This window comes from Pseudogymnoascus verrucosus (assembly GCF_001662655.1).
Source record: "Pseudogymnoascus verrucosus strain UAMH 10579 unplaced genomic scaffold scaffold_10, whole genome shotgun sequence".
NCBI classification, from domain to species: domain Eukaryota; kingdom Fungi; phylum Ascomycota; class Leotiomycetes; order Thelebolales; family Thelebolaceae; genus Pseudogymnoascus; species Pseudogymnoascus verrucosus.
This window is the reverse complement of record NW_017263661.1, coordinates 2,296-22,124: the sequence shown is the minus strand read 5'-3', so window position 1 is coordinate 22,124 and position 19,829 is coordinate 2,296. Positions and strand designations below refer to the sequence as shown.

The following is a 19,829-nucleotide window of genomic DNA, read 5'->3' as shown; positions in this document are numbered from 1 at the left end:
ACTGTGAATTGAAACTTGTGGTGACCTGAATCAATTTTTCCGTGGTGGGTAGGATGGGTTGTTGCATTACAGACCGATTTATTCGAGTAAGCTCGCCTTTATAGGATACTGTCACGAAATCACATCACGGGAACTACATCAATTAACAAACAACACCAGTTGTTCATACCAATCTTGTATTGTGGTATCTATCGTTGAGTTCATGTCTCATCAAATTCATAGTAGATAGGCCGCTAAAGCTAATAAGTAGGACCGGTTTCACGCCCCTCATCACGGATGTGACGAAGCTGTGGCTCATAATCTTTCTCCACCCACTCCCAAAATGTCCGCCAAGTCTGGTGTTGACCAGTTGCTATGCCCATGTTTGAAGAGGCCGCTGGGATGGCATTGTGCAACAGAAGACTAACGCGTAGAACCCCTTTGCGTGCCTCATCTTGCTTCTCGATCTCCTGTTTCACAGCATTGTCCTTCAACTTGGTCGAAAGGATCGTTCGGAAACATTCGGCAATCGAGTCGAGCCTCCTGGCGGTCTCCTCCGAATCCAATACAACCAGCTTCGTAAGCATCAAGTTACATAAAGAGCGGATGTCATGCTCGTCGTTTAACCCAGCGATGACCCTGTCATAAAAGTCTAGGATATTGATGCGCGAGAAGGAAGTCTCCATAAGCGCATAGAGAGTTTCGTATGCGCTTTTGCGGACTTCAAGGCCGTCGTCCACCTTGTGCTTGAAAGGGCCCATCATGACTTCTCGAATCAGCTCTGGTTGTATGACGGATGCTCTCAACACCAGCGGCATCAATTGTCCTAGGCGCGGAAGAAGTATATCCGACTTGTTGTGCGCAGCAGAATTGAGGGTTGTCAAAGCAAGTCTTCTATTCTCGAGTTCCGTATCGTTGAGCATTGTCGTAAGCATGTCAATCAGCGAGTGCTTCAAGATGGCATCGAAAGTTTCGTCGCTATCTGGTAAGGTGTAACGAATGGCCTGGATACCCATGGCACGGATGGATGGGGAAGGATCTTGAAGGTAGGCCTAATGACGGTTAGTGTGAGAACTATGGGTTGATGACTTGTACATACCTGCAGCTTTGGCATGTACAGCTTCGGGTCGAGAATGGCTAATCTTCCAATGCACTCGGCGCCAACTGCTTTGTTATCCTCTACCTGGGAGGCGAGAGTTAATCTATCCCAAATGGCCTTTGACTGAGAACCAATATCCATAGAATTGCTACCAGCCTCTAGCAAAATTTCCTTGATAGAATGGAGTAAAAGATACTGCGTATTCCCTCCTTCGTTCATCTTATTAAGAATGGCAGGCAAATACAACGCCGTATTTCCAGCCCCGGCACGTCCTAGGGCGACCGCTGCAGCCAGCGGAAGTTTTGTGTATTCAGATGTGAAATGAGACATGAAAGTTTCGGGTTTCAACGGCGAATTTGGCCCCATACGAAGGGTTGCCTCGCCCAGGACAGACAGGGCCAGACTCTTCCGAATATCGTCAGAGCTTCCATCAAGCTCTTGGATGAACATATCTATAGTGACGCCAACAGAAGGACCTCCATATACGAGAAGCGTGCCGATGACTTTGCCAACGACAGTTGGATCTCCATTTATGCTGACTTCTTGAAGGAGGCCGCCCATCAGAGGCTGACCGGAACCCTTGCCGGCAATATTCTTGACCAGTACGAGCAAAGCATCGAGGACGGCTCCTCCTAGAGGCGTCATTAGAAGGTCACAAAGAGCCTTGTTCAAACCAGGAGACACGACAGTCTTGGCATCATCCTCAACCAAGTAGGCAGTGACAAGCAGAGCAGGACCCAATAGGTGGAGGTCGTTTGTGTTCAGCAGAGGCAAGAGAGATGCGACCAGGTCACTTATGGTGGAATGGTCCATGCTATTTCTCGCCGCCGGCGTGACGATCAGGTTTTTGAGGGCAGCTAAGCTTGCGCCACGAAGAGAGCGGTCGGCCTTTCGAAGCTGGGCTGCTAGCTCCAAGGATACCTCTCGGACCCAGTCCGGCTTCAGCTGATCCTTGCCAGTGCTCAAGGCAGCAACAGTGTCGATGGCACGAACCGATGCAATCCTGGTAGTCTCGTTCTTCAATCTATCCTTCAGCAGCTGTAAAGCCTCATCCCTATCATCCTGGGAGAGAAGCTTGGCACCATCGCCACTGGTAGTGCGCGCCAGCAAGATACCGAGAGCGTGGATAGCGCGGGATCGAACCTCCAGATCGGCATCGTTGGAAGAAACGCGGTTTATTATGACATCGTAGAGATTCTGTATATCGGTTTGATGTTTGGCACCGACCATGCGTGACCGAGGTGGCGTCAAAGCCTTTACGAGCTGCTCAACTGTCACGATAGCTTCTGCTGAAATCTTGTAGTATCGATCCTTGACGGCAGACACAACCCCCGGAACGATCTTTGGGAGGAAAGGCTGAAGGACGCTAGAAGAGTGTGTCTCGCAAAGGTCGCTTATGAGTTTGAGAGCAGAGACGCGCAGTGTGCTGACTGTTGCCGAAGCAGAGCCAGTAGTGACTACGCCCGAGGATGGCGCGGAAGAAGCACCCGTGCCCTTGATGGCATCGACTACAGGGTCGACGAGCTGAGAAAAGTACTCTGAAAGGCCACCATGCTGCACGGACACAAGGTTCGCGAGAAGATTGATTACCGCTTGCTTCGTGGGAATAGAAGTGCCCTTGAGTTGCTTCGCCACTGCCTTGACTAAAGTTGGGCTGAGCCTGGACAGGTCTGCTCTCGGTCCCGATGGAGGGAGAGGCTCGATGATGGGGGAAGTAAGCCCAGCTGACATTGTAATCAGAGGTTTGGTATCAAAGGTTATCGAGCTGTCTCGTCTACGCTTACGACTCGTCGGCTGGGACATGTAGTCCAGACTCCCTTCGTTAGCCTGAAGAGCGGCCGAGCCTTCTCCTGTCTTTCGAATAAGCAGAGCCATGGCCGAAATGACCTCCAGTCGAACGTTCTGTTCCCTCTCATTAAACCGGCTAATCAGCACGGGTGCAACTTGCGAGTACAATGTCCCATCTTCGAGAAGGTCTCCACTAGCTCTCGTTCCGATCAGAGTGTATAGCACCTTGGAGGCGCAACGCCGCACTTTCCAGCTTGCATCATCATCGTCGTCATCAAATCCGGCATCGTCTTCAAAATCATCGTCGTCGCCAACGCTGTCATCGTCATCGTTGGACTGTGTTCCGCCCATCTCCTCATCATCCTCATCGTCATCGACATAATTGGGGTCGTATTTGAGAAAGCGTATTGCCGAAGAAATTATCTCTTCAGTGTACAATCGCATCTCGTTGCCACATGAGGAGATGAATGCTTCGAGAGCCACAAGCGCGGCCTCCCTCACATCATCAACTTCTGGGTTTGGCTCACCATCATCAGCTGCTTCTTCGAGCTGGTTATCGAGCTCTTGCTGGCTTAGCGTAGACAGGACGAATGGAGCAATGCCCTTCAGGTAAGGGCCGAAGCGCAGGGGAATCGACCGAGCCATCGAGCCGAGAATGGTGATGTATAGTCGTTGCTGGATGGGAGTTATGTGCACATTTCTGAAGCTCTCAATAAGATGTTGAATGAAGGCGCTGAGAGAACTGTCCGAAAGGTAAACCGCCAGAATAGAAATGGCCACGACGGCCCGTTTCTTGACGACCGAGCTGGCCTTTTCATTCTCGATTATTCCAACGATTGCTTCTTGCAACGCTGCAACTTCAGGCTGCTGCAACATGGGACCAAAGCACCTGGCAACTTCGATCAAGACGTCTACTGCCTCAGCGTCCACCTCCTTCTTGGAGCCGATCTGAAGCATCCCAGGCGGCGCTGGCTGGTTCGAACGCCCGGATGGGGCAACAACAAGATGTCCAATAAGCCTGGGGATGAGAACACGGCTCATTGCAGTATATGCTTCAATGACTTCTTTTGTAGGAGCCACACCCGGGACTGGGCGAGGGAGGGTAATGACGACCATGCGGAGCGCAGTGGCTGGGATAGAGTTGTCAACGGAATTCTCAGTGGTGAGGCTGGAGAGCTTTTCGATAAGAGGTGCCAGCATCGTGTTTGGGATTTTAGTAACGAGGGGTGCAAGGCTGCCAATAGTGTTAGGATGGAATGGGTGTTTCGGGTGGGGGGATCTCACCATTTGATAGCCAGATTCTGGACTTCGCCATTCTGGTCGTCTAACGTATTGATGATGCCGTCTACTGCTCTGGCAGCGGTGTTGTAGTCATTGTATAAGAAATCCGGGCGACCTATGGTGAGGACTTGGAACAGATCGTTCAGCGACATGTACCGATAGTCCGGGTCTGGATCTTGGAGCTTGGGCAACAACGCTGCCACGGTCTGTGCGTTTGGGTTTGTGGGAATAGTGCTCGACATGATGGTAGCCTGTATTGAGGCTACAGGGACTTGTCGAGCTTGTATGGAGCTTGTCTTGAGGCTGTTATGTTACAGCTGTTGAAGTTGGAGCTGTGAGCGAGTGGTTGCCTCAGCCAAACTTCGCATTGGTCTATAATGGACCAACGCAACCGTACCCTGTGAACAAACTCACACTCAGTAGTGTTTGTGTTCACGAGTAGGTCTGGTGAAATCTAACCAGATCCTGAGCGACACCAAAGTTAAGAAGTGAGGTTAAAATGTAGAAAAAGGTGTAGAGGGGGGGATATGGTAGGAGAACGAAGACACCTGAAGCATGTCGTAGTGGGGGGAAATGGCAGTGGAGCTCCAACGTGGGATGCGGTGATCCCGCCAGGAACTACAATATTCCGATGCCGTGCCCGGTTATGTTCTGTTCCCTCCTCCCGGCCTCTTTCTTCGTCACAGCTCAATCGAGTCCACGACGTGCACAAATCCAGTAAAGTCTGTCTAAACTTGCATGTGACAATCAATTAATACTGATATCTACTTTAGGTACTTGTTAATAGCTCAATTGCTTCAATCTCTCCGACAATGTCTTTCGCAAGATCCGCCTTTGGAGCTCTTCGCTCCGCACGCCTGTCCATTGGTGGCGCAAGAGCCCAATTGGTGCGCCACTCGGCCAGACGCGGATACTCCAGTGGCCATGGGCCAGAGGCTAGCAGCGACCTGCCATGGTAAGTTGCTCGCTGTACGATTGGAGCTTCATGGGGAATGGCAGGCTGACAAAATTGGATTACAGGGCTGCCGGAGCTGTCGCCGTCACCGTCCCTGCTTGCTGGTACCTTCTCAAGGAGTCTCCCGCCGAAGCCCACCACCTTCACGTTCCCCACAAGGTAGAGGCACACGCGGAGCCCGAGGCTGAGGCTGAGGAGGAGGCAAAGGAGGAGGAGACCAAGGAAGAAGCACCCAAGGAAGAGGAATCCAAGGAAGAGGAGCCAAAGGCCGAGGCCGAGGCCGAGGCTTCCACCACCGACAACGAGGAGGAGAAGCCGAGCGCTGATGCTTCCAAGTCGGAGGACGAGGGAAAGGATACCACTGAGGCTGCCGAGAAGGTATTTACAGATCTAGACATTGTCTAACATGTACTAACCTATATAGCCAACTACGGATGCCAAGCATTCCACGGATGTTGGCGGAGACTCCGATGTCAGCCAGAAGGCCGAAGGAACCCCAGAGACATCGAAGTCCAAAGATACCGTCGATGTGTCCAAACCTTCGAACTAATCGTCTCGTTAGGTTGCCGTGGCTCATAGATAAAGTTGGCCATCCTCCAGAAGCAAGGAGACCGATCGGGGGCATTGAAGATTTGTGGCATTGTCACTTGGCGTCGGTCTATTCCTGTACATACTGTATAACTCATATTTGAATCATGTGTGCTGGAAAGCTGGTTGCCAACAAAGATGCGCCTGAAGTTCTGTTTCCCTCTTACATGCTTGTCGATGGGTGTACTTGCCCTGCAGAGCTTTGAGAGGCCGCTAGAAGCGCTGCTAGAGCTTTATTCATTTACGTATGGGCATGACATGTTTACTTGTCGCCCTCGCACTTGCCTTCCAATATTTTCCATCTCCGTCGCAGCTTCCGTTTATATCCAACACCCTTGTTGCTTCCATATATGTGACAGACAGAATACACGCTGTCGCGAACTATTCTCCTTGCGAACTACAATGCATCAACATATTATATTCTGCTCATTGATTAGTGCTTCAAAGCGATATCTTTATTATTCTATGGTAGTTGGAAACCAAACAACTTGCCAGTACGAGGAGGAGTCCTGTTCTCATTAGGCTGAGGAGATGGATAACTTCTTGTCTCCCATTACCCACCGCCCGTCACTATCATACCCGCTCAATGCTATAAACCCTGACGCTGGGACTGGGCCCTACCTTGACCGCCCGCGATACTTCCAGCAGGTGTCAAGCTGGGGCAATACTGCCTATAATGGGTTTGCTCGCCGCAAGCCTGGTCCTTGGATAACAAAGCTCTTCCGGCCACGGAATCACGACATCACAACGTTGTGCACAGGCTCCTGTATGCCATGTGTTATTTACGGCAAGACTCAATACCGGCTCAAGCAGATGGCCGAAGGGGAGGACCCTCTGGATTTGTCACGGCGACACATTTGCAATGGGCCGTGTTGGATGTTTGGGATGATAATGTGTTGCGTCGGATTTGATTGTGAGTATCCTGTCTGAGCGGCTGCCTTTGGAAGTACTGATGGCATCGTCAGGGTTTATAGTGATGTTACAGCACTCTCGCATCCGAGCTACATATAATATCGATGGTACGGCTGGTGGGGACTGTGTCCAATCTTTTTTTTGTTCGAGGTGCACCCTCATGCAGGATGAGTGGGAGGTTGTTGCCCGCGAGGAAAGGATTCTTTTGGAACGAAGGGAAACCGAAATCAACAAACAGCCTGGTCAACAACAGCAGATGAGATATTCCACATCGAACTTGTTTGAGGAGGTACCAGAATTCTTCAGACCAATGGCTGTAAGTGGCCATATGATCGAAACCGTACCTACCAGCCCCGGAGAAGAAGAAACGAATGTCAACGAGCCTCTCCTACAAGATGCCAGCCACCAGGAACGCCCGCAAAACTCAGGCGAAGGTGTAGCTTCCCATAATAAGCCTCGACAACCGGGCTACGGTCCCCGCAAACTGGCAGTGAGGAAATCATCGCCTATAGGTTCTGCCTTGAATCCAATCACCAGGAGGAGCAGCTCGGCAGATCTCAGGGGATGGTCGAGCGATTCAAAGCTCCCTCAAAGAAGTGCCACAAACCCAGCCCGTCCGAATGCTCTAGTTTCACCAGTTACATACCCATCGCCTAATTTCTTGAGCTACAGGTCGAAAGGAAAGGGAACCGACGGAATACTGGAGATGCCAGCGGGGGCTGGCACAATAAAAGAAGAAGCAAAGAGTGAGGACTTCAGCCCATCTATCCGTTCGGATGTTGGGGTAAAGTCTTTCGCCTTGGGATCAATATACTCGAGCTCTTCCCTTCGTCAAGAACGCAGTGATACCAGGGCCGACGAGTCTGTCATCGTTTATTATGGGCACGAGGATAGGCCGCAACATCATCGGCTTTCAGATTTCCCCCGGTCTCGCCCATTGACGCCGGAGCTCAATGGCACCCAGATGGTTAGATTGGACGGTGTTGCAGGAGGACTTGACAGTGTCGACGAAGATGACGGAGATGCGGAGGAGTGCAACTGTGGGTTGAATACTGGAGAGGCAGACGTTGGGGAATGTGGTGATCAGATGCATGACGAGGAATTATTTGCTCCATTATCGACACCAACAACGATACTCCGGCGCTTTTCTATTACCCCCTTAGAGATGCTGCATGATAGCTGCAATGCGCAGGTGTCAAATTATACTTCAGAAGTAACACATCAAGATGATGGCGTGAAGGCCCCCAGGTCCCTCGGACGAGCTGAGTCTTTGATAAGATACCTCATTGACATTGATAAGTTTTTGAATATCCCGACAGAATGGGCCAAAGATTCATCCAATACTCCGAGGGGACAGTCCACCGACCCATCGAATGACTCGTTCAAGAGTATCATAGAGGTCCCGAGAGGTTCGGATATAGTGGAAGAAGATATAGTCGATGACCGTTTGCCAAAGGGTTGCACTGATCTGTTCGACAACGTGAACAATGATGTCGTGGGAGGTACCCTTGAAGGTGCCAACAGTCCTGCTGTTAAGGATATCATGGCTCCCGAGACTGCATACAGGTTGCAACGCGGCGAATCTTCTGCCACCGAGTTTACTGGCTCCACCTCGAAAACCCTCGATAGCGTAACTGATGATTGGATCGAAGTGAGCTCCCCAGAGACCTTTCCAACCAGCCTTGGATCGGCCGACTTAAGGGCCGCTGGACAACCTACGCCTGATAAGGATTTGCTGTCATCAGACTGTGATTTCATCTCTGCGGAGCAACACATGTCGGATGTATACCATGTCGCACATGAGACCATGGATGAGGGTCATGTGGTAGTATCGTTGGCACCTGAAATTGAAATGGACGCTGGGAATTCCTGTAGTATACCGGACGCCGCAACCTCCGAAACCAAGACACAATCCGACGAGCAAACAGCCGCCGAAAGTACGACGCAGTCCGAAGAGCCCAAGGCCCCCGAAACTGCGACACATTCCGACGAGCCGGCGACGGCCACCAGCCGCTCGAATGCCGAAGGGGAAGGCCAAACCTCCAAGGCTTCTACTTCGCAGCCGACTGACAAAGTTGAAAATCCAATGGGGATGAGAAAAAGGTCAAAGAAATCTCGGAATAGAAGGAACAGAAAAATACGTGCCGCGGCAGAAACAGCAAAGGCCAAGTCGTAGGCTGCGTGTATAATTGCACCCGAGAAAGGGGCATCGATGAGGAGAAAACTTTGGCAAACTAAATGGGGGTTTCATTCTTTATAAATCCACACTGATTGCAAGACAATGGAACATACTGATGTATTCTCTCGCTGAGATTTGTGATTACTGTTACATCCCAATGGATCATGCAATAACCTAAGCTATCCCCTATATTGCTGGACTAGCTAAAACTCCATTGACAATGCACCCTTGATCGCCGTAGAGTACAGAAAAACGTTACCCAGAGAGAGACGCGTTTTACATCCATCCCCGTGACTTACTATTTTTGTCAACTATTTCCAGAGCATCCATAGGGTCACAATAAAGCCAGTCAGCCATAAATCATGCTCCTCGTTCCTCATCCCTTCGTATATCAGGTCGTTTCAGCCATGATGAGGCCATTTCACGCATCCAATCGTCTCTTCGCCGGTTTATCAGGTCATTCAACCGACTGATTGGTAGATGAGGAGTGGCTCGCCGATATTCTCGATTTCGGGAATGGTGCACTTCAGATCGAATGCCTTGGAAAGAACAATTTTGAAGATCTAAGCATCAATTAGTGCTGATCATCGTGACGTGTCAAGGTGGACTTACCTTCTGAACATTGATGCTGTGGCTTGTGCTGCTGAAGATGAGACTTGCACGCATCGCTTTTGCAAAACGACGGGCCTGTCTGCGGTTAGATAGGGGTACATACATGTATTGGAGGTAACAAACCTGGTTAGAAATCTCCTCTTGGTCTTCTCTGGGGAAGTTGACGAAGTGGTCGTACTTTGTTCCCACCAAGAACGGAATTGCCGTCTTGTTGAAGCCTCGACCTTGGCGATACCACTCTTTGATGCTGTTAAGCGTGCTCTTCCTTGTCAAGTCGAACATGAACAAAATTGCCACGGCGTCGTTACACACCAGGGGCAACATGTTTACGAACTCTCGCTGGCCCCCCAAATCCCAAATCGAGAACGTAATCTCTGTGTTGCGGATTGAAATCGTCTTCTCCATGAAGTTCACGCCCAGCGTCTGAATGTAGTCCTCGTCCCAGGAGCCTTCGACATACTTCACCATGAGGGAGGTCTTGCCAATCTGTGCATCCCCAACCATTCCGACCTTAATCACCACACTGTTCTTGTTCCGGCCCGTATCTGTCGCCGCGGTAGACGAACCGCGAGAGTTTTGTTCCTGGTAGGTGGTTCCCATATTACCATATCGGTCACCCCCGCCAGAGAGGCCAGAAGTAGGACGCGGGATGTTGTTTGCTGGGGCTTGTGGAGCAGGGAAGCGGGGTTCAGCAGGGTCGGCATTCATCTGCTGTTCATAGAGCTGTTGTTGAGGCTGGTAAGATGACTGGAATGCCGAAGGGTCGGATTGAGATTGTTGATGGCGAAATTCGTGGCCCGAAGGGTCAGACTGGGATTGTTGGTGTCGAACGTCATGGCCGGACTGTGGTGTTGGTGTCTGTGATTGCTCGAGACCCCCCATGGAGTCGTCTTGCTGCTCGGCCTGTTGAGGCTCCCGAGCCGTTTGGTAGAGATCGTGGCCCATTGTGTCAACGGCGTCGTGATATTGAGCTGGCGACCCAGCAGAGAGAGTTGATGAATCCAGATTGACGGGCGAGTGGTTGGAGTGTGATTGGGTGTTGTTCCACAGGGTCTTAGGGCTATCACCGAAGTGTTAGGGGCTCTATTCGGAGACCATGAGGATGATGAGGTGAGATGTTGGGTGACGAGTGATTTGACAGTTGTTACGCTTCGTTTTGTTGACAGTCGCGGTACAAACGCCTGGCCCAATCCTGTTCCTGTTACGCGGAAGTTCAGCTGGCAAGGTAAACGCGATACACGCGACACACGTGCATATTAAAGTGTTTCCCCCTCGGTACTTTCGCGATCAGCCATCGGGTTCTTGTTTAGGGCCTACCCGCGTCATACTTGGTCGGCAAAAGCCAATTAGACGCGCCAATCCGCCCCGTCGGGGATGAACTCCGACATTGGCGGAGAGATATTGATATATTTCATGGAATAGTCGCCTTTTATATACACAATCCCCGCATACAATAAAACATCACTCTGATCAATTGATCTTTACTTCTTGCTCGACGGTTCACTCATTTTGCCGCCACATCGTCGTCATCGCAACGTTGTAGTTTTTCATACGCATCCAAAATGGCTTCAATCATGAGATCCCTCCGCCCAGTGGCCTCGAGGTTTGCTGCTCGCACCACCTCCGGTGTTCGCACCCAGAACTTTGCGGTCCGCTCATTCTCTGCACGAAGCGCTGGTTAGTTGATCCCTACAGTCGGTCGATTGAAGCTCACAATTCTAGCACCTGCAAAGAAGTTCACTACCGAGCACGAATGGGTTGATGTGTCGGAGGATGGAAAGACTGGAACCTTGGGAATCTCCGACTACGCAGCGCACGCCCTTGGCGATGTTGTCTACGTCGAGCTCCCAACTCTTCCAATGGAGGTTGAGGCCGGCGATACCATCGGAGCCGTCGAGTCGGTCAAGTCTGCATCGGACATCAACTCCCCGATCACCTGCACAATCACAGAGGTCAACAACATTCTGGAGGAGAAGCCAGGAACCATCAACAACGCACCCGAGGATACTGGCGCTGGCGGCGGATGGATTGCAAAGGTTGAGATTGGAGAGCAGGGACTTAAGGATTTGGAGGGGCTGATGGATGCGGCTGCATACAAGGAGTTTTCGGCATCGGAATAAATAGGGAGATGGCTTGGGTAGATTAGTGTATATCTGTTGGACAGTCGACAATACAAAGAGTTTTCGGCTTTAGAATTGGGTTGATTTTCATTAAAGTGTGTGACGTATTGGTGACATTGAAGCAAAGCTCTATCTGAAACGCCGCGTCTCTACATATCGGCCTCGCACACCCGGCAATTAGAAGCAACCACCTCTGCAATGACCAATCTATGCAGCAGGCCCATCCACGACTACATCTTTGGTGAGGTTGATTGCCTGCAAAATGTTGGACGCACCCTTGGCAATCAGATCCTGAGCTACAGCCAAGCCAAACTCCTCAGCTTCCTTCTCCGAAAGGACCTCGGCGAGCGTCTCCGCTTCTACGGCCTCCGTCCCATCCAAGCTAACAACAATTGACCTCATCAGCAGCTTGCCCTTCTCAATCCATTCAGTCTCCACGCCTATTGGTACACTGCAACCACCTTCCAGGGTTCTCAGCAAGCTTCTTTCAGCCAGACATGCCAGCAGAGCATCATTGTCTATTAACTTCGTAAGAAGCGACTGAGTCTTTGTGTCGTCACTCCGGATCTCAATACCCAGAGCACCCTGTCCGACGGCATGAAGTATTCCTCCTCCCGGGGTCTTCGAATCGAGATGCTGCGTGATTCTATCGGCGAGGCCAACCCGCTCCAACCCTGCCGCCGCCAAAATCAAACAGGCGTATTCGCCATCTTCGGCGTCGAGTTTCTCCAGTCTCGTCCCCAAGTTCCCCCTCACGTCCTTGAATTTTAAGCTTGGGAATTTCCTCGCAATCTGTGCGCTTCTCCTCACGCTGCTCGTCCCCACGACGGATCCGGCGGGAAGTTCGGCAATGCTCTTGTATGGGAGGCTTGGCTTCATGACCACCACGTCTCGTGCATTTTCGCGGCTCGTGATGGCGCCGATCTTGCACTGTGGTGGGAGCTGGGTCGGCATATCTTTCAGGCTGTGCACGATGAGATCCAGCGAGCCGTCGAGGAGGCCATGCTCAAGCTCGAACGTCCAGAGGGATTTCGCGCCAAAACTGTGCAGCGGAGTTACTTGGTTCTTGTCGCCCATTGTTGCCATGGCGTGAATCTTGAACTCGGTCTCGGGGTGGGCGGCTTTGAGGGCATCGTGCACAATCTGGGCTTGTATGAGCGCAAGCTTCGACCTTCTGGTGCCAATGTTGACCGTGTTGGTTGTGGGCCCCGTGATGGTGGGGTCGAGTGGAGGCCGGGAGGAGGTAGACGGGAGTTGCTCGTGAGTCGCCATGATGTCGATTGATTGTGTAGATGGGGAGTATGGATTCGTCGAAGAGTTCTGGATGTGTTCTGGATTCTATGTGGCAACCCCACCAAAAGGTCCAAATATTACATCCCCGCTAACAGCTTAGTAAGCATAACCCCGCGTTGTGGGTGCGCCCGAGATTAGCGTGCGATCAATATCTACGGAGACTATATGAACAATAAATAAGTGTCTGCCAACTAAACTCCTCCCACCGGCTTCTGTCCGTAGCAGACACGGAACGTAAGGTAGGAATGCACCTTCCGATCCTTGAATGAGTCTCTCACGTCGACCAAAAACACCTCGACTTCGTCTGCCGTCCATCCTAATCCTTTTGTGAAAGTCTTCATACTATTTCCTTGGAGTCCATCCACGCACATTGCCTGGCCGTACAGGCCGACTTTGGCCAGTGTCTGGTTCTTAGGCCACGTGCCGATTGGCACCTTGAAGATGCGCTCTGTCACATTCTCAAACCCAGCGTCCTTTAGTCGGTCCTGGGTCTTCGCAGGACTGAGAAGATCGACGCCAAAGGTTTCGAGGCCTTGGCGCACGAACGTGAGCCACTTTGAGAATGCATGAGCTTCTGGGATGCTGTCGTCATCGCTAGAAAGATCGAAATACAGTTCTTGCATCTCGATCCAACCACCGGGTTTTAGGTTGCTGGCCATGTTAGATATTGACGCCGAGCGACGAGAGCACTTACACCATTGCTTGGTTTATCAACGCTGGCGTATCCTTGAGGGAAGAGGCTAAATGGCGTAGATGGATGAAGTCGAAGTTGTTGATAGGGTATATCCAAGGGCTCTCGGCATCATCTACCATGAACTTCACGTTTGGGGGGACCCAAGAGGGTTGGATAGGGCTCAAGTCGACTCCCAAAACCGATGCGCTTGGATACTCATCGCCAACTGGACGCGTTAGTATTGAAAGAGATGTCTATGGCTGACTCACAGTCAATAGCCCATATTCCCGTCCCAGTCCCGATATCTAGAACACTCTGTGGGTTATCTAGTGGCGCATAATGTAGTCGTCCGCCACAGAGGTTAAGAACCATCGCATGCTTCATATCCTCACGCTCCTGCTCCGATTCATCGTTGGGGAACAGGTATCTGCCTTCGCTATATTTGTGGTATCGCCGCCCATTTTCAAAAGTGTAATCCCGCACGCTCGATGATACCGACGTTGACACACTCGATGCCCACTCACTTTCGTACCCGGTGTCACTCTCAGATCCGCCGACTTCAATGGTTGTCTCAGCTTGATGGGCTACGGCCTCGGCTTCCTCCGCCTTAGGCGGGCTCTGAGCGACTGGTGAAGGCATGATGGCTTGATTGTGTACGAGTCAGTTTGAGGGGAACGATTGCGCCAACGGCGAGGTTTACTCTTTGGAACGTAAGCGCTAGCCAGGATCATAAAACGGCCAAACCTTGTATGAGTGCTAGGATCGTCGCACGATCTTATTCGACAAGATTCCGATCACACCATGTAGGTCTGATTTCTCGATGCTTTATGAGGCGGAGAAGGCGAAGCGGGGAAGGCGGCAGGTGGGGAAGGGAGTGATGGCGGGTAGAATGCGGGACGATGCGGCGGCGGGTCATGTGGAGGGAGTATCTCCACAACATCGACGACTGCTCATGGCAGTCTGCGTTCTATGAGCAACCACATAACATGAGAGACTGCGAGTGCATTCGCGGCGTGAGAATAGCGTAAGCGCGCATCCGACACAGTGAGAACTTCACCACAGCGTAAGCGCGCACGGCCAAGCGACCGTGGCGGCGGCGAGGGCATCATATGGCGTGAGTATTATACGGCGTCAGGAATTACGGGTGAATTTTTCGGCGTGAGCATTTAATAGCATGTCTGTAAGCGCATCCCAGGACGAGAGCGACTTCGGATTGCGAGCCCGTTCACTACGGACCGGACATGTGAGGCATTGCCAAATTGCCAAATGATGCCTTTGCCATCTGCCCGGCTTCAGCCTGTAAGTTTGATATATGAAAGATTTCATTAGCCTATGTGTAATATTGGTCTCGAATAGGGTTGTAAAGAGACGTGGCTCGTCCCATTCTGTCTAAACTATTTGCCTCTCATTATCCGGATGGCAGGTTAGAAAGTGCCACTTACTCTTTGGAGAAGTTGGAAAGCTTGGCCTGCTTCTTGTTTGTGGGGAAGGATGTCCCGTGCGGGAATATGCCGGGATTACTCTTTTAATAAACCTAAAGCGGTACTGCAGCTTCGGCTCCACATAGCCGGATGGTAATATGTGGCGTTATCACTTCTTAAATCATCCTCGCCGGCTTCATTCTCATAGTCGGAAGCATTCTCTTAAATGACAGCTCTTTTACGGAGCGCTTTCCCGTGCCTAATAAGCGTGGATTCATTGGATTCTCAAACTTCCTCGGCGACCATGGGAAAGCAGCCGGATACAAATCCATCTCAGAATATTATATCAAGTCAGGCGCTTGAAGTCGAGGACAGCCTTCCTTTAGGCCGATATGTGAAATGGATTTTATCAAGCCATCCAACGTCAAACCGTCCTCTTCGAGAAGCTGCGTCTATCCTGTGACTCGATTTTAATTTGTATGGTATCTTATCCGCCGACACGTTTCCCATCAGGGAGATATAAGATCTCCATTTAAGCCTCCGAACGATTAACCGTTTAGCCTTTATTCTCCGGCACTCTTGATTAATGCGGGGATTAAGACCTGGCAGCACGTGGGAATAAGCTTCTCATCAAACAAAGTGCTTATAAGGAGGGCCGGCCTGATGCTTCGTTCTCACTTTTCGTCCCATCTCCATAGAATTCAAGATGCAGTGGACAGTTCTCCTCGCGGCTTTTGCGCCAAGCGTCCATGCCATTCTTCGTTTCTCCTGCTCGGAGCTGGTGACTGAGCGTCTGGATCCGTATGAAGCCTTTCTGTGTTGTGGATCCTGCTGACGTTGGTAGCCTGGTCTTTCCTGGGAGTATTCCGTCGCCTCATGTTCACCAGGTTAGTCGCCTGTCCCTTTTATGAATCATGCTGACAGTTTAGTTTATTGGAGGGGTGAGTGTTTTGCCCTGATAATTTTCGCCGCTTACTTTTTAGAATGCAATGAACGCCACCATGGATCCGGCGATTGATCTCCCGACTGCATCTACCTGCACCACCTGCACCTTCACGCAAGACTTCTCCAACTACTGGACTGCAACGCTGTACTTTCAAGCCCGAAACGGAAGCTTCATCCGCGTCAAGCAAAAGGGGAACCAAGGCTTTGAGTCGGCAAAGGGCGGCATGACTGTCTATTACTCCCAACCATACGATGGGAGCAAGGTCACTGCCTTCAAGAAGGGATTCCGCATGGTCGTCGGCAGCCCGATGTACCGGACTGCTGCTGAATCATCAAAGAACCGCCAGCTCACATTTACATGTCTACAGGACGCTTCGACGAGGACTGGCGAGACAACGAATATGCCAGTGCTGCCGTGTCCTGCTGGTATCATGTCCAACGTCAGGTTTCCGACGTGAGTCTTCTTCTTCTTTGTTGTGCTGGCTAACAGATAAGATGCTGGGACGGAGTCAACCTTGACAGCGCAGACCACACGACCCATGTCGCCTACCCATCTAGCGGGACATTTGAGAGCAACGGACCTTGTCCAGCATCCCACCCCGTCAAGCTCCCACAGCTCTTCTACGAGGTCATATGGGACACGACGCCCTACAATGACAGAGCCCTCTGGCCCTCAGACGGCAGCCAGCCTTTCATCTGGAGTTATGGTGACCCGACCGGCTACGGAACGCATGGCGATTATGTCTTTGGCTGGAAGGATACGTCGCTGCAGCAGGCCATGGACACCAACTGCCAGCCCGGGCCCTGTGCCGCGCTCTCGGAGCAGTCGATCGCCGCGGGGAATGCCTGCTCAAAGGCTCGCTCTGTCAACGAGGAGGTGGACGGATGTAAGTGTGCTTTGGTTCTACTTGTTCTCGCTGACTGTATAGGGCTCGCTGCTCTGCCAGGCAACAATCCGGTCACTGGAGTCAATCCTGGCGCGGGATTGGGGAATCCGAGTGGCGGCGGAACTCCCACGAACCCTGGGACGGGGACAGGCAATGGCGGAACGGCTGCTCACTGGGATCAGTGTGGCGGGCAAGGATGGACGGGACCGACGGTCTGCGCGAGTGGGTATACATGTAAAGTGTCGAATCAGTGGTACTCGCAGTGTTTGTAGGGATCGTGCCTGCCGGATCGATTGCTAGAAGACATCTACCATTTTGAAAGCGCGTGATGGCTTTGAAATAGATAACCGGAATTGATTTATATGTGTATATACTACCTTACTAGTGCATAGGTTAATAGGCACAAATCACTACTACCTATGTAGTAGAGTAAGTCACTTTCCTAAAGGTGTAGACTAAGTTATATAGATCTTTATAGGGAAGTTAGATTAATTCTAACATGCTTTCTTAGAAAGTGTCTTTTAGCAGTTGTGTATGAACCTAAGGCACAATAGGTGTGCGGCGATTAAGTTTAGGGCGTGGGAGTATTGAAAAGTAGGCAAGTAAGCTACGTAAAACAGCGACGAAAGCTGCCATTTTCAGCAGCCTCCTAGCCGTCACATCGTTAAATAGAATTACTACTCTAGTCGTCGCAACAACGCCTAGAAACCCCCTAATTATATCTTGTCAGTGATCCCTGGTTGGATCGTCTCCAGAATATCCATCAACTCCTTATGCACACGTTCTTGAGTCTTGGCTCCCTCGGCGCTCCTGACAAACGTGCTCGGCTCCTTGACCTTGGCTTCGCTCATGTATTGCCCGTGACTTTCGGTCCCAGCAGCAGCACTGTGAACAAGCGTACGGCCTCCAACCTCCGTTGTTCGAGCCATCAGGGCTTTGGCGACTGAGAGGATATAGCTAGCGATTCCCTATGATTAATCAACAAGGTCAGCGTTGGGTTCAAGAGTGAGAATAAGAATAGCCAGAAATCCGTGATTACCTTAGCTTCCTTATCGAGTTCCGAATGGCATAAACCTGGGTTGACATCATTAAGAATCAAGGGCTCTGTGGCGTGAGGACCTTTCCGAATAGCTGCGGCTAAGGAACGGACTAGAAAAACTTCGAGGAGTTTAGAGGTGCTGTATCGATCTCCGATGTACGACTTCTTGTTCTTGTTAAACGCTTGGAAAATCGAGGGTTCTTTTCGCTCTAGGAATTTTGCCTATTTATTAATGATTAACTTTTAAAATGACCAACCCGAGAGTCTAGAGAGACATACTTCTTCGTGCATGACAGAACTTGTGACCACTAGCCTAGATGCTTTTCCGACTTTTGCTCCTGATCTCCTCAGAACCGGAAAGAGGTTGATTGCAAGCAAAAACGTCCCGATAACATTCACCTTGATGGTAATCTCGGTCCCATCAGACTCCTCGTAAGTGTTTCTCAAAACACCTGCATTTGCAATGACAGCGTCTAACCTGTCCAGCGAATCACACCTTGTTGCAAAGGCTTTAATGGAATCGTAGTCGGACATGTCGACCTGCCACACCTCGATAACATTTTTGCGGTTCGTGGAGGTTTCAATAGAGGCTTTTGCGTCATCGCCTTTCTTTACAGATCTCACTGCAAGGATTACTCGCGCCGCATTGAGTCGTACGAAGTGTAGCGCCGCTTCAAAACCGAGGCCAGTGTTGGATCCTGTGACGATGATTGTCTGGTCTGCGAATGACTGCGTAGGAAGGGGAATGGGCTGCAACTGGGCGCGGATTGCTGAGATCGAAGTCATGATTGCAATGGAACTGTAAGATATAGGATGTGGAACTAAGGTTTATCTAATGGGTCCTTTAGTGAAGGCTTTCTCTTTTTAAAGCAGACACCTCCTTCTGACAGGATCAGGCGATTGAATAATTCGATATTCTTCCAGTTGGCTTAGTAACCGCCACCTTCAGCCGGGTGATGCTGTCTGCTCATTACATCGCGGGCCCATTCGGACCAGATGGTTATGGTAACGAACCGAAAACCGAAATTAAGCATTCGCATGCGGACAGTCGGTACAATGCGTCTCCCGATATCAAACTCTAGATTTCCTACTAAAGTCTAGACAGATTGGCTCTCATACCAATCGGCAGTCGCACATTAACGGCTTAGGACTTGCAATTACTAATCGCTTAATACATATCGGGGCGATCAGTAATCGTATGTCTCAAGTAATGATGGGCTATACCTAATGACCTAATAACGACCTCGCCCATCAAAAATATAAGTGGTTCTAAATTTTAAGAAACATACTAGCAAGTGATGCAACATGATTCTTAATCATTAACGGCACAATTGTTGCGCCGTTGGCCGGTTCGACGAGTTTAGACAAATGACGAAGCTATTTCTAATGCACTTAATGGACTTGCGCCACCTAGTCACTTCTCCAACACGAGATCCCCTCTCATTACAGTCTCTTCTAAATTTTTCATCAAAGCCTTCATCCGATCCGTACGTATTCACGCAGCCACAATAAGAGCTCTAGTTTCAAATCGAATCATTGCCACGCGATTAGCCAACCTAGGACTCGGCAAGGTCTACGCAGTCGGCCTCAACCTAACCGACTTTATGCATATTGACTTTATAGCCCCCTCAAATCGTATCATTAGTTGTGACTACGCTAGCGAGGTCGTCGAGGTCAGTAAGTCAGCGCCGGGGGGATAGAGGCAGGGCGATCGCGTAGCAGGCGTTGTACATGTAGCATGTACTACGACTACAGGGCGTTTGCTAAATACCTAAAGATTAATGGTGATTTAGCATAGAAGATACCTAAGGGAGTTAACAACGAGGATGCAACGACATATAGGGTTTTAGCAGTAACAGCTATAGTAGTGCTTAATGTCTACCTTAGCCTTCCCCTTCCCTTCCTTAAATCTAAAGCTAGTATAAAGCTATAATAGCTTAAGTAAGCGCCTATAGTCTTTGTCTATATAGGCTCTACTTACACTAGACTCTCTATAATCTAAATTATAAAGCTAGCTAGTTTAATAGTTGTTATAACTACTTAGGGATCTCTAGGCAG

At 50.5% G+C, this 19,829-nt stretch overlaps 10 protein-coding genes across 10 annotated transcripts; 5 read left to right on the top strand and 5 right to left on the bottom strand.

Annotated features, from left to right (window-relative positions):
* Positions 1 to 155: 155 nt before the first annotated feature.
* VE01_03245 (uncharacterized protein) lies at positions 156 to 4,691 on the bottom strand. The gene is made up of 3 exons (XM_018272741.2): positions 4,151 to 4,691; positions 1,079 to 4,100; positions 156 to 1,031 (listed from the first exon to the last, which is right to left on the bottom strand). Exons 1-3 carry the CDS (start codon positions 4,387 to 4,389, stop codon positions 240 to 242), a joined length of 4,053 nt encoding a protein of 1,350 aa, XP_018132501.1. The 5' UTR covers positions 4,390 to 4,691; the 3' UTR covers positions 156 to 239.
* Positions 4,692 to 4,830: 139 nt separating this feature from the next.
* VE01_03244 (uncharacterized protein) lies at positions 4,831 to 6,088 on the top strand. The gene is made up of 4 exons (XM_018272740.2): positions 4,831 to 4,869; positions 4,921 to 5,102; positions 5,168 to 5,480; positions 5,527 to 6,088. The coding sequence occupies exons 2-4, from the start codon at positions 4,960 to 4,962 to the stop codon at positions 5,650 to 5,652; spliced, it is 582 nt and encodes a 193-aa protein (XP_018132500.1). The 5' UTR covers positions 4,831 to 4,869; positions 4,921 to 4,959; the 3' UTR covers positions 5,653 to 6,088.
* Positions 6,089 to 6,161: 73 nt separating this feature from the next.
* Positions 6,162 to 6,745, top strand: VE01_10758 (uncharacterized protein). Its single transcript, XM_059464210.1, has one exon. It carries the CDS (start codon positions 6,222 to 6,224, stop codon positions 6,618 to 6,620), a length of 399 nt encoding a protein of 132 aa, XP_059320193.1. The 5' UTR covers positions 6,162 to 6,221; the 3' UTR covers positions 6,621 to 6,745.
* A 17-nt stretch (positions 6,746 to 6,762) lies between these two features.
* On the top strand, positions 6,763 to 8,884 carry VE01_03243 (uncharacterized protein; the record flags this gene model as incomplete). Its single annotated transcript, XM_018272739.2, has 1 exon — positions 6,763 to 8,884. The coding sequence occupies one exon, from the start codon at positions 6,763 to 6,765 to the stop codon at positions 8,776 to 8,778; it is 2,016 nt and encodes a 671-aa protein (XP_018132503.1). The 3' UTR covers positions 8,779 to 8,884.
* On the bottom strand, positions 8,174 to 10,676 carry VE01_03242 (uncharacterized protein). Its single transcript, XM_018272738.2, has 3 exons — positions 9,517 to 10,676; positions 9,394 to 9,468; positions 8,174 to 9,344 (listed from the first exon to the last, which is right to left on the bottom strand). The coding sequence occupies exons 1-3, from the start codon at positions 10,336 to 10,338 to the stop codon at positions 9,243 to 9,245; spliced, it is 999 nt and encodes a 332-aa protein (XP_018132502.1). The 5' UTR covers positions 10,339 to 10,676; the 3' UTR covers positions 8,174 to 9,242.
* Positions 10,661 to 11,581, top strand: VE01_03241 (uncharacterized protein). Its single transcript, XM_018272737.2, has 2 exons — positions 10,661 to 11,070; positions 11,116 to 11,581. Exons 1-2 carry the CDS (start codon positions 10,956 to 10,958, stop codon positions 11,511 to 11,513), a joined length of 513 nt encoding a protein of 170 aa, XP_018132509.1. The 5' UTR covers positions 10,661 to 10,955; the 3' UTR covers positions 11,514 to 11,581.
* Positions 11,578 to 12,864, bottom strand: HEM3_1 (porphobilinogen deaminase). Its single transcript, XM_018272736.2, has one exon. The coding sequence runs from the start codon at positions 12,783 to 12,785 to the stop codon at positions 11,721 to 11,723; it is 1,065 nt and encodes a 354-aa protein (XP_018132504.1). The 5' UTR covers positions 12,786 to 12,864; the 3' UTR covers positions 11,578 to 11,720.
* On the bottom strand, positions 12,865 to 14,306 carry VE01_03239 (uncharacterized protein). Its single transcript, XM_018272735.2, has 3 exons — positions 13,749 to 14,306; positions 13,501 to 13,705; positions 12,865 to 13,457 (listed from the first exon to the last, which is right to left on the bottom strand). The coding sequence occupies exons 1-3, from the start codon at positions 14,116 to 14,118 to the stop codon at positions 12,998 to 13,000; spliced, it is 1,035 nt and encodes a 344-aa protein (XP_018132473.1). The 5' UTR covers positions 14,119 to 14,306; the 3' UTR covers positions 12,865 to 12,997.
* Positions 14,307 to 15,352: 1,046 nt separating this feature from the next.
* Positions 15,353 to 17,111, top strand: VE01_03238 (uncharacterized protein). Its single transcript, XM_059463515.1, has 3 exons — positions 15,353 to 16,299; positions 16,341 to 16,732; positions 16,775 to 17,111. The coding sequence occupies exons 1-3, from the start codon at positions 15,890 to 15,892 to the stop codon at positions 17,002 to 17,004; spliced, it is 1,032 nt and encodes a 343-aa protein (XP_059319884.1). The 5' UTR covers positions 15,353 to 15,889; the 3' UTR covers positions 17,005 to 17,111.
* Positions 17,112 to 17,199: 88 nt separating this feature from the next.
* VE01_03237 (uncharacterized protein) lies at positions 17,200 to 18,987 on the bottom strand. The gene is made up of 3 exons (XM_018272733.2): positions 18,051 to 18,987; positions 17,772 to 17,993; positions 17,200 to 17,700 (listed from the first exon to the last, which is right to left on the bottom strand). Exons 1-3 carry the CDS (start codon positions 18,555 to 18,557, stop codon positions 17,449 to 17,451), a joined length of 981 nt encoding a protein of 326 aa, XP_018132402.1. The 5' UTR covers positions 18,558 to 18,987; the 3' UTR covers positions 17,200 to 17,448.
* Positions 18,988 to 19,829: the final 842 nt, after the last annotated feature.